The 13343-nt window shown below is 35.8% G+C and overlaps 1 protein-coding gene across 8 annotated transcripts in view; it reads left to right on the top strand.

The window, feature by feature from the left end:
* Window positions 1-13102, top strand: part of EPHA7 (EPH receptor A7) — a 112664-nt gene extending 99562 nt beyond the window's left edge. For 5 of the 8 annotated variants that reach the window (XM_072408659.1, XM_072408658.1, XM_072408657.1 and 2 more), the window contains 5 exons: window positions 1161-1370; window positions 3423-3572; window positions 7087-7280; window positions 10143-10298; window positions 11003-13102. In XM_072408659.1, the coding sequence (XP_072264760.1) occupies window positions 1161-1370; window positions 3423-3572; window positions 7087-7280; window positions 10143-10298; window positions 11003-11117 (825 nt within the window). In that variant the 3' untranslated portion in view covers window positions 11118-13102. Of the gene's footprint in view, window positions 1-849; window positions 961-1160; window positions 1371-3422; window positions 3573-7086; window positions 7281-10142; window positions 10299-11002 lie in introns of all 8 variants that reach the window. The other 3 variants (XM_072408654.1, XM_072408653.1, XM_072408652.1) reach the window with 1 other exon arrangement.
* The last annotated feature ends 241 nt before the right edge of the window (window positions 13103-13343 follow it).

The raw sequence follows: 13343 nt of genomic DNA, 5'->3' as shown, positions 1-13343 counted from the left end.
AATCTACTCAAGTCTAATTCTAATGCTGTCCACAACTTATTGGTGCCAGAACTGCTAACACCATTTTATCTTTTTTCCTTGGTGTCACTTATCCCACTAGCTGGACCAGTGAGATAATACTCTCCTTTTGCTCCCTCACTACCAAATGATAATATGCTGCAGTCTGCAGCAGCCGTTTTAGAGGATTTTATTCCTTTATTTTTTTATTATTGGGGAATGGGGTTGGTGTCACCAGTACCAAAACTGCATATTTGACATGGCCAATAAATTTTACACCATAAATTTTAGAAAAAGTCTAATGTTCCCAACAGACTTCACAGTTATTGTCCAATATTAGGATAGTCAAGAAACAAATCTAACTGTTGTGTGTTTTTTAAAAACCTGTTGTATTTAGGATTGTTCTGGGATTTACCTGACACATAAAGTGTATGTAAATCCTAAGAATTAACTTCTCTAATCTGTTCATCAAGCACAAAACAGATATGATTCTGCCTGATTTCAGTGGGGTTCTAAATTCTGTAAGAAGCTGACAATACTGCACTGAAATATTACCATTATTGACCGCCCCTATATTGTCACATTAGAGCAAGATTTATTTTACTAGTAGGATCTTCAGGTGAGAGTAAAGGGAAAATAGACCTAAAAAAAACTTGTGCAACCACCATATCTAAGGACTGGTAAGCCTCAGTATATAACATTTTTGTTTTTGAGTTTTGCTCAGAATAGTCTTATATCTGGTATATGAGTTTAGTATTAACTAGAAAGCACACATTCATTTCAACATAATTGTACTAATATTTTTGTCATTACATATATATCATTCTAAGCTGTGATCATTTTCTGCTACAGAAATCTATGGAAATGTTTACTTCACCTCCTAAAGGTAAACGTATAGGATCTACTCAGACAATGCCCTTTGTAAAAGTCCAAACTCTAAACACTCCTGGATCAAATGCCCAGGTAATTACACATTCAGCCATTCAAACAGCACAGTCATCCATAGTATTCATAATTCCCATTCATTTTAAAACAATTACGGTCTGATCAAAACATCCATCTGCGGTTCAACATCAGTGGGTTACACCTGTTTTGTGATTCAGATACTGCAATGGAATGTGTGTGGATTCAAAACTTAACTGAGATATTTTCTTTTCTTACAGAAGCATGACGGACAATTCACTGTCATCCAGTTGGTGGGGATGCTGCGAGGGATTGCGGCTGGAATGAGATATTTGGCTGACATGGGATATGTACATAGGGATCTTGCTGCAAGAAACATTCTGGTCAACAGTAACCTTGTCTGCAAAGTGTCTGATTTTGGATTATCCCGAGTCATAGAAGATGATGCAGATGCAGTATACACAACAACCGTAAATTTCCTTTTCTTTTTCATTTCAACTTTTTGGTTAAAAGGGACCTTCAGGAAAACAGTACAATCCTGAGTTCAAATTTATAAATGTTTTTTTAACCTGGGAAAGATTTGGATTTGAAATTTTGGACAACCATTCTTGTAATGCACATACTACACATCTGCTAGTCAGGCAAGCAAGGATGATCTCTTTGCTGTTTTTTTGCTGTAAATAATTAGAGCCAGTTCACATTATTGTGCTATGTTAACACATGGTAACACGTGCTATGTTCATTCTAAATGGCATCTCAACACACTATAAGGCAGGGATGCTCACCTCCAATCTTCGAGAGCCACATTTTCACATAAACATGACAACCCTTTTTACTGCTGTCTGTTAGAGAAACACTAAAAGGTTATGAAGATCCTGGCTCATTAAGGCTGGAGTTAAGGTAATTTTCAGGCCACAATGTGCATGCATGCCTTACAGCATTGCACCTTAGCAGTCACAATATCTTTGTGCATCCTTTAGCATGGCACCAATTCACATACTAATAAAGACCCTGCTTGGGAACATGTGTGTCTGGGTGGCTCCAAAAATGTTTCATAGGTGCCTGAAAATGTAGCCTCCCAAAAATTTGCTACACTGGCAAAGCAAACTTCCATAGGTTGCATTAGTATGAATTGCAGGCTTTGGATAACTAAAGGACCAACAGGCTGTATGGCAGAAAATGGTGTTTGTAATAATTGACCCATTTATAAAAGTGGCAATTAGCTAAAAAGATTGCCACTTTTTAGCCTGATTGCCACAATAATAATTACCACCACTTTTGCATTACATATCCTGTTCACCATATTAATACAGTGAAGATCTCTTGTGCATATGTTACTGCACCAGATCATGATTGGAGCTTTACTGTTTCTTACGTATCTTTAAAGGACTGATTTACCAAAATTACAAATCCATTTAACTGTGTATATGGTTGTTCGCTTTGAAGTGTCACTTAAAATTCACTTTAGTTGCTTCACAAGTTATTTTTTGTCAATGAATAAGCTGGTATGAATGAAACACATCAGAAGATGGAGCTAAGCGGAATGTAAGAGCTACTACAATAAGCAGACATCACAGAGTCAGTGGTGTGTGACTTTATTGGTTTCCTGTACTTTAGCCATTTTCTGCAGTTGATGTCTATGTATATGAAAAAGAAAGACTTTATACAAATATACACCAAACTACAGTTCAAAGGCAAAAGTCCAAGCAGAACATAGTAAATACATTTACACCGAAAGAACCCAAGGCACTGAAAACACCAGTTGTTTAGTTTTGTAGTTTAATTGCCAAAATTTGTTTCTACTCTTATATGCACAGGACACTTTGAGGAAACTTGTTAGGAAAGAATATTGAAACTGCCTTTTTTATTATTATTATTGTTATTATTATTATTATTATTATTATTATTATTATTAATAATAAACAGGATCTATATAGGGCCAACATAATATGCAGTGTTGTACCTAAAGCCTTTGTTGACTTCTTTTGCTGAAAATGCTTATTGAAGGCTTTCATGTGCAGATTAGGATCACTTAAATATAATGTATATAAATGTCATGATACATTAGGGGAATGCATAATGGTGCACTTACTTAGGCCTCAAGAATTAGGAATTTCCTAGCTATGCTTCTGGATTGACTTTAACTGCCATCAGCCTGCACGTATCCAAACATCTCTCACATTTTTAGTTATCTGATTTGCAAACTTGTGCTGACACATGGATTCCCAGAGGTAATCTCCTTTCAATATGGAGTGCAAGTTACATGGGCATAAGTAGTTGGGTATTATGCCTACATAAGGACGTCCTTTAACATCCTATAGCAGATATCAAATCATCTATATAATATATATATATCACGTCACATTAATAGTTATTTTAAGACATTGTACAAACAGCCTATTTTCTAATAGCCTTACCATCATGTCAAAGATACCTGAAAAAGTACTTGTCTTGCATTGTATTGATTGATTGAGTCGGTATTTCAGTTTAAAAAATATATTGTAATTTTCTTGTTTTGTTAGGGAGGAAAAATTCCAGTCAGATGGACAGCTCCAGAGGCAATTCAGTACCGCAAGTTTACATCAGCCAGCGATGTGTGGAGTTATGGAATTGTAATGTGGGAAGTTATGTCTTATGGAGAAAGGCCTTATTGGGACATGTCAAACCAGGATGTAAGTTGTTCTACACATTAGTTTGCGAATTATAAATATTGTATTTTTATATTTGCTTAATTACACATCAATAAACTGTCAGATTTTGCCCCTAAACAGTATAATACTATAGTATTTATATAGGAATTAGACTGTTTTAATTCTGCCAAATAAAGGCTTCTTACGCATGATTGGTTTTCAGCCAAGGATCACAAAGCTGGAAGAAGATATAAAAAATTAAAGTGATGAGACATTTTTTGCAGAGTGCAAAGTTGTTAACATCTGACAGGGCTCAGTGTCAAAGATTTCATGGACTGTCAAAATATGTGCAAACAAATCCTTGGGGTTGAGAAAAAAAGAAATATTTACATTCCCCTGGATATTCAGTAAAGTTTTATATCTTTGACACCTTCTTCAAGCCGTACCAGCAAACATAAACCTCTCTGACAAGAATATAAAGTGATTGTAAAGCTACAGCTGCTTAACATTCAAACAAGTGAATGGGAAGCCGTGTTTATCATTTATTGTTAAGCTTGCAGAGTTAGTAGACGCTCATCTGTATTTATCCTGGAGCTGGACATAAGCTATGAAGAGATTCATTTCAAGCAGTCATTTCATAAGTCAGTTGTTGCAGTACTTTAAAAGTTTAATTTTAAGCATGTCTTATCTTGAGCAGTTTTACTATTGACAAGGTTGACTTCAAGGTTTTTTTGTCTTTCAGTTTGCATGCTTTGACAAATGTCTCTAATATTGAATCCATGCTTTCTGGCAGAGTTAACGGGCATCTAATGTTGCTTTTTGAACATTGAAATCCTCGTAGACTGTATTTATTAACCGCAGTATACTGCCACATTAGACAAGCAATCATTGGGCAAGCCATTATTGAAGAGTGTGTGAGCCATTTCTACAGCTTTTCACATCAAATAATATGCTGCTGGAAATCCCAGATGATTCTTTTAACATCACCTCTTCTGCTGCTACCGTTAATCCTGGTGCCATTCCATCTTACTTTATCGCAAGGAAAAAAGGTCACATATTCTGGCCTTTCAAAGCTTCATTTTTCATATAGCACTTTCTAGGGTATAGTTTGTAACATAGAATAGGATTTCTGTATTTGTGCAATCAATGATTCTTTCATTTGTAAGAGGTTAATAATGGATAAAAATAGTCTGTGTTTTTTTTTAATACAGGATGTTTAGCCTTACTGGCATTTTCTTGCTCTGGGTAACAAATAGTATTATGAGCTCACTGTTTTAGCTAAGAACTAGGCAAAGGAATAACAGTCTTCCTTTTTGAAGGGAGGTGGTTGCATTAACGTGCATTAAGATAGAATGCAACAATATTTTTGTCATGTCTTTGTGGAAACCCCAGCACTGACCTTTTGGTTCTGGCAGAGAGCCACACAAGTCAATGGTAAAAGCAGAATGAAATCCATATATTACTACATGTATTTTATGCCATGTATCTGGAAGTAATTGTTATGCACTTATTATGTGAGCACCACCTTTTGACAACAGTTTGTAGCTTAATCTCATATTAGTGTATACTGTGTGGGGTTGATTTACTAAAGGAGTAAATTGTTGAATTTGAAATGTGTGAGTAAGTTAGGCAGCATTTATTTTAATTCCTCAATCATGTACAAACAAAAATTCTGCTAATTTCCCTATGACTTTATTGTATATTCAGAGCCTTATCTTAATCACTAAGCTCAATGAACATTCCCTGCTAATTTAGCAAATTAGCACAGCTGTACTTTCACCTTTGAAAAAGTATTTTATAAACCATACTATGTCATGAACATTTTAATAATCTAACTTTCCTGTTATAAATTCTTCATTGGTGAATAGAAATCTATTTTATTTAATATTGAGTTATTTCATTATACTGAACTGACATCATGATAAGAATTAATTGGAGGTTACCAGTCAAACCACAGTTACTCTTTTGCTGGTTGAAAAACTCTTTTGTCTCCCAGCTTTCCTGCAAGTCAGTTTCACACAATCCTTCACTGCATGACATTCAGAAGCATGAATACTGCACTAGTATTTTTTATGAGAGCTTTGTAGCACATTGTCAGTGACATGAATTGCCTTATAACATCATCCTAACCTTTTTCGTGTTCCTCTGATTGATTCTCTCAATGCCTTAAACTCAAGGCTATGGAGTTTAATGAAGTTTGCAGCAGCGTGTTTTGACTTAGTTACCACAGCAGTAAGGGTCGCTATCATGATACTAAAACAGAGTACAAAGGTAGTGGAATGGAAGCATTTCATTGTGTTATCATAAATAGAGTAGTAGGAACTGAATGCTGTCTTGCTTGTTCTCTTTATGCAGATACCAAAAAGCACTTGCTGATTTAGTGATAGCTCCATAAAAATTATGTAGGTCCTTGCTTCTAAACAAAAACCCAGGTAATCTCCTATCTTTAATAAAGCAAAACAGAACCTTTGAAAATATTAGTATTTGGCTTGCTGGATTCCTACTGACCGCACATTGTTCATCTTTGGGAAGCAGCAACATTCCAGCAGTATGACCAAAGGGGATATGTTAGCTGCCTGTACAAGAAAGCAGAAAGCACAAAAATGATTATGTTAGGAATACCTAGGTTGGGGTACAGATTATATTATAACCCTATCATAACTGGTTGACAAGAATGATAAAGATAGAGCCCATGTGCCAGATTCATAGCCAAAGAGATTTTGGCATCAGTGGCGAATAACTATGAAAAAAGATCATTCTACTGGAGGTATTTAAAAGTGTTGTTTTTTTTACCACCATTCCTTTGGGCGCCTGCTGGAATTTTAGAAGGTTATGTGTCCAATGCTTATCTGCTTCAATGCCCTGTTTGCCACTTGTCTGTTTACCTTAGCTATAGCTCAGAAAAAGAGGAGGATTCCTTTTTTCATTTCATTTCCTCATTTTTTTATTGTTCTGCTATATGGTCTGTGAGTCTCTGGCTATTCTGCTAAAAAAGAAAACAAGACTGCCAAAGATTTTAGTCTGACTTAAGTTATGCACAGGGGTGAAACCAGGGCCCTGAAGATTATATTTAATCTTCCCATAAAACAGTTTAAATCTTTGGTTACATTTTTGTGCACCTCCAATTATATAAAAAGCATTAGAACATAGCATTGGCTTTTAAGAATAATGGATACGTTGTCCAGTCACCTTTACAGTTGCTAGGATACAAAGGTTGAAAAAAAGACATATGTCTATTAAGCTCGACCTTTTACACATTTGATTTACACTGAATCATATCATCTGTGACATGAAAAGGTAAGTCCTTTTAGCAAGCTTTGATGCCATCTCATAGAGCTCTGTGAATTAAGCAGTTACATTAGAGCTTCAAATAACTTAATGTTTGTTATCTACCATTGTATGGGTGGTTTTCAGATGTGACACCCAATAAGACCATAAATTATATGTACAGCATAATGTAAGATTTTGGTAAATATGCCATAAATACTAAATATACAATACAACTGAATACAATTTTAATAACTGACTTTTAAACTTTTTTCTCTTTATTTATTAGGTTATAAAGGCTATTGAGGAAGGTTACAGGTTGCCAGCACCAATGGACTGTCCTGCTGGTCTTCATCAGCTGATGTTAGATTGTTGGCAGAAAGAACGTGGGGAAAGGCCCAAATTTGAACAAATTGTTGGTATTCTAGACAAAATGATTCGCAACCCAAACAGTTTGAAAACTCCAATGGGAACCTGTAACAGGTAAAAGCTACTGATATGTCTACATGTATAAAAATATGTTTTATTGCAATAAATCAGTTGCTTCCCATACTTTCCCCCTGCTAATAAAATCTTTTAGATCACTCTCTTAATAAAAATAACAGATCCCACCCTTTCCCCCCCCTCTTACTAAAGTAAACAGTAAAACTACAGTTCACAAGTAAATACATTCCTATATTTTTACTGCTGTGGCCATAGAGAGTAGTGGACATGCAGTGCACTTGTGTCAAACCAGAAAAGGACACATACCTGGCCATCCAATTGATCTATAACTTTCGATTCAACAAACTCTGCTTCCTTCTTTTGCTTCTGCTTAGTCCTTTTCTTTTGCTTGTGTGCTTTTTGTACACACTTTTGGGAGTAGACGGGGGTCAATGTGGGCACTCCTGTTCTGACAGCTTTCTTTTATGTCCATCATTTTTTTTACCAACTTGTGCTACACTGGACCAAATGGACTAGCCCTTCCCTGGGCATTATCTGCCCCTTTAGTTTCACCGATTCTCCTTTCCTTGATCATTTTTGGAAGTTACTAACTGCATAAAGAAAATGCCTGACATGAGCTGACATTTTGCTCTGAACTAGTTGTCTAGCCATCACAATTTAGCTTTTGTCAGGGCCACTCACATTCCTAAGCGTGTCTAGTTTTCCTGCTTCCAACACATAACCTTCAATACCTGATTTTCTACTTGCTGCCTTATAGATACCACTCCGTGCCAGATCCCCCTGTAACAAGTTAATCAGTGTTATTCTCTTCCCGTCAATAGATTTAATATTTTTGTTGACCGGTGCATGCTCTAATTTGGTAATGTCTCTTTATAAAAAGTCATGCTCTGAAAAAATACTTTTTTTGAGGATATATAGTTAACTTATTCTAATATAAAATATGAAGCGCAATGACAGGTAAATTTGTATATTTTATGCACAGTGCGGTGATTACAACCTATGCATTGAACAGAAGTGTATGCTTTAGTAGAAAAGTAAGGGGATCTTGATCTCTGCGTTCACATACATCTGCATGCTCATGTGAATGGCATTCCATACATACCAATTATCTTTATAGTTCAAATTCCATTATCTTCTGCCCAGTGTGTGATTCTACTTCCTTTTTCACCTTATTATGTACCTTATAACAGTTATAAAAGTTCTCCTTAGCTATCAATTTGCATCTTCAAAAGGTTTCTAAAACCTTATAAAAACCTGTTAGAATACTGACATTTTCTGAGTAGCTGACATAAGTATAAATATACCTATGTGGACTTCAGCTATGAACAAACCATTACTCTCTTCACAAATGTATGACCATTAAAGCACATTTCTCTGTTACACTTTACTTTATGCAGATTCTTCTTGAATATTTATTAGTTAAAGGATATGAATCGATTTGTTTTGCAGTATAGTTTACTGCTACAACTTTAGCATTGGATCCCTTGCATTTGCCTAATTGTCCTTTGAATAGTGGTAGACAGGCAACTTGCATGAAGAATATTATCGATAGCAGCTTTTCTTTATTGCTTCTGTTACAGGTCAGTGAGAGATCACAGACTTCTAATAAACCATGGTGGGGCCTAGAACCTGTGGAGGAAACACTGGTGAATCATAGCTGGTTGGCATCACCATAAATAACAAAAGCAATGCATGCTTTAACTTTATGTGACACTACACATTAAAAAGTGGTTGCTATGCTCTTTTGCAAACATTTTGTTTGGTGGGTAATGTAGCTGATGCTTTTAGGGATTAGTGCCTAAAAACTTGTTCTCCTTATAGTGATGCATTTTGTTAAACATGCTACCATACATGTTACTTATGATTATGTTCATCATCCCATTTATTTGAATCAATTGCCCAAAGCAGCACATCACACACAAGAGTATTGCACAGGCATTTTTAAAGCAAACTGTACAGCAATGCACAGTTGTGTGCTGCACTGTAGTGTGATGGAATGGTTAACATCCATGCTATTAACATCAATTCACCAGTGGAAACAACTCTTTTAGTATGTGTTTATCAGCTTGCTATGGTCACAGGACCTTCCTACCTAAATAGGTTTGATAAAATACATGGTAAAATCTATTGCTTTTGAGAACTGTGGGGAATAAACTTTATTTTAGTGACGTCATGATGCCAGAACCTGCCCCCTCCCCCATCTCAGGTCTGACCCCCTGAGCCTGGGATCCGTACAGGGGACTTTGTCCGTGGCTCTGGCCAGTGCACCCTCCCAGCGGGGTCCTGACCCCACCCGGGGGCGCACCTGCCAGAGCCATGGACCACCAAAATTTTCTCGTGGACCACTGGTTGGCAACTGCAGTTCTTTAGCTGAAGAATTAGGCGTTGGGCACACACAAACATATGTCTAAAATTTTATTCAGTTGGAGGCATGAAGATGTGCTTGCAAATGACTTTGCAACTACTTTGAACTGGAAAACCAATGCTTAGTCAATGCACACGGTGGTGGCCTAGTGGCTAGCTTGTAGAACAAGGGTCTCAGTTTTAAAACTAGCCTTGGGCACTTTCTATATGGCATTACACGTTCTCCATGTGTTTGTGTGGGTTTGCTCCCACATACATACTGGTATTTGAATTCCCCCCAAATTGAATTCCCCCCAAAAGGATATTTTAATTTAGGAAAACTATGGCAAGGACATTCAATTGTAAGCTTCTATGTGGTCTCTGTAGAGGGAGCTGTGGAAGATGTTGTTGCTATGTAAATTTGCATAAATAAAATATTATTTGGTATCAAATGATATAGATGAATTGACCTTACAAAATAACCCTAATTGTACCATGCTATGAAGTGGATTATTACGATTGATTGACATTCCTTGTTTTCTTAACAATTATTTTTAGGCCTGTAAGCCCACTATTGGATCAGAACACCCTTGATTTCTCTGCATTCTGTTCAGTTGGAGAGTGGCTAGAAGCTATTAAGATGGAACGATATAAGGAAAATTTTAGTTCAGCAGGTTACAATTCCCTTGAAGCTGTGGCCAGGATGACTATCAAGTAAGCTAAATGTAACAGTTGTAGTAACAGTAACAATTCATTAATCTACCAAGAAGTTATTCAGCGTTGGTTTTGTGAACAGTATTCTGTACATTATTTTAAATATAATGTTAACCAATACATTCAATTTTAAAGAACCTAATAAAAGTCAATACTTTTACAAAATTATAAGGAACAAATCCTGTAAAGTAATAAATGTTTAAGTGATCCATTGCTAGATGTCATTTCAGTGTAGTCATGGTTTTGTCTTTATTAATTACCAAACAGTTTTATCTAGGTCTATATTATCTATCCTGTTGTATGTCCATCCATGTCTTGCTGCCTCAGAGCTAATTTATAAGGGCCAGTTTTGATGATCTTGTGTTGTTTGCTTGCTTGCTTTAGAACTACTTTTCTCCCCATACACATCTATGAAAATTCAAAAACACCTTAAACCAGACTGTATGCCTTTAAAAGCATACAATTGTCAATGATTTCCTAACTCTTTTAGTACTATCTTAGACTAATGGCTATAGCAAGCTGGATTTTCCCATGGATACAAGCCCAAAGCCCATCAAAACAGGCCCTAAGGATCCAGAAAGGGACTATTCTCTGGAACAAGGAGCACATATGAAATCATGTTTGTGGCAATGTGTGTTTTCCTATGTTTTTTGTTAAATAACTCATATCTAATCAGGACCCCATAACTTTGTTTCTCTCTACAGTGATGTCATCAGCTTGGGAATTTCGTTGGTTGGCCACCAGAAGAAGATCATGAGCAGTATTCAGACTATGAGAGCACAAATGTTACACCTTCATGGAACAGGGATTCAGGTGTGATAGACAGCCCTCCCCAAAGAGGGAGGAAGGACAATGAGATAACTGGCCTTCACTATACAACAACTGCTGCTAGAATATGCTCAGTTTACTGAGCCACCTGTACTACGGCTTTCTGCAGTAGATGAAAACCAACTACATCCTCAAGCACCTACAGACTTGAACTCCTAAGTGCCACTGGACCTTACCTGAGTGAAAAATTGGATCAAAACTACGTGGCAAGGAATACAGCAGTAATAACAAAGTACTACCTGAACAAAAAACAACAACACAGAGCTCTCTAACCTCCTTTTTGCCCAATAGACTTTTTTCAAATATACTGTACATAAAATAATTTTGAAAAAGAATATATTTGTTGGACAAAATCTCAAGATTGTTGGTAAATACGGCAAACTATTTTCCTTAATCTGTGTTTTATGATATAATCTTATTTTTTAATGTGTTATTCTCCTTAGATTTTCTTTTGAGGGTAAAATTGTTCAATTGCACACATATTAGGAGACTTTGGCATGATTACAAGTTATATTTTGAATGCTGTTATTTAGGCATCTTACTTAGATATCTATGTAGATGTTGGTAAATCATCAGCGGGTGAGTGAAATCTGCAGGTCAATAACTGTTTATTTTTAGATATTTTCTAAGGACTTGCTGAATACAAAGCAATAATGGGACTCTGTGCGGCCATGGCACCTTTGATACAGCTTACACAAAATAATATGTGATTTATAAATTGCTAAATTGAGAGTTAATTCTCTGAAAAAAACAGGGTCTCCTAAAATACATACAAGTAACAGTACTGTAAAGTATCAAGCCTTCCCTATGCGAATGTCAATTTTAATAAAAGAAAGACTATTGTGATAAAGTCACTGTCTAAACCTTTCACTGCCTGAGAAAAACTGCAAGGTGACTGAAGAATCAACTTTTTTGTTTTTGTTTTTTTCTTTTTACAACAAGTGAAATAGCCAAATTATATTTTGTACAAGATCTTGTTGAATGCAATTCCTGTTTGATTGTACGGTTTTAGATTTTGTATTTAGCTCTATATATCAGGATGAAAAAGGTAGCTCTTTTGTTATAAAGAGCTTGATATGTTACAACACCCACATTTTAGGTTCTGGTTTCCTAAGGGAGGCATATTCACACTAGGCTGTGTTCACTTCATCCAATCAGTTTCAGGTGAATGTGTAGCTTTGTAAAACTTCCAGAGACCTGATTGGGTATTTGAAGTTAACAGACTAAAGTAAATCTGACTCCTTAATTAAACCAGTCTCTTAAACTGCATTACATGGTAAAAAGGTTAGTGCTTTTGTTTTTTTAAAGTAGGTAACTATCAGACGAGAACAGTCTTCGTCTTTTTTCTGTCTACCAGAAGCAATAATGAATTGTGTCTTTCTAGATATTCCCTCTGTGCATATCTTTAGAGTAAGAGATATATTTGTAAAATATGTTAGATGGTGGATGACCCATCGTGTAGAATCCTGTCCTTCCGAAAAGATTTGGGTTGCTTAAAGAAAGATCCCAGGGATCAGAAATTGGTCTTCTTTGATTATGTGGGCATCCACAGAAATTGTAAATGTTTCCGTGTAAAGTGTGTAAATTTTATTTATACTGTCTTGTTTTGTACACACATTTCTCTGTAGTGAGCTCTGAATACGTTGAAAATGCACTATATTTTTCTATTTTACTTGCAGAGGATCACATAAACAGGTATTTCAATGCTACATTATGTATTTTACCATATAGGACCAAAGATGGCTGCAGAAAACACAAACAGATTTTCTCTTCGACTTATGTTACTTTAAAGTCATTCAGATCTCTGTACATTGTTATTTTATGGCATTTTATTTATTTGATTGTTAGAAAAAAAAGATCATTTCTAAGATGTTACCTTAAAAAGAAAATAGTAAATTGCATTTACAATATTTCCATTTCATAGACACTTCCATTTGTAATCTTTGTAATAGACTGTAAATATATTTTTGGAAGTATGATGTAGTCTGTTGAAGGATTATTTGTGTTTCTTTTTATGGGACCACCTAGGAACAGCCTTTTATTTGGAAATCAAGTGTGATAGTATGAAATGGTTCTGCCCAGCTGGATCAGTATTTCAAGAAAAGCATGCTGCGACAGTGCCCGAAAGTCATTTTACAGACTCTTGACAGATTCAACAAAAATAAAGGGTTACAACATATTTTTATAGTATGGTTAAAAATTCCCTTAGCAAGTCTA

This window comes from Pyxicephalus adspersus, chromosome 4 (assembly GCF_032062135.1).
Source record: "Pyxicephalus adspersus chromosome 4, UCB_Pads_2.0, whole genome shotgun sequence".
In the NCBI taxonomy this organism is placed as follows: domain Eukaryota; kingdom Metazoa; phylum Chordata; class Amphibia; order Anura; family Pyxicephalidae; genus Pyxicephalus; species Pyxicephalus adspersus.
The sequence above is the reverse complement of the archived record's forward strand: the minus strand, read 5'-3'. Positions and strand labels throughout refer to the sequence as shown.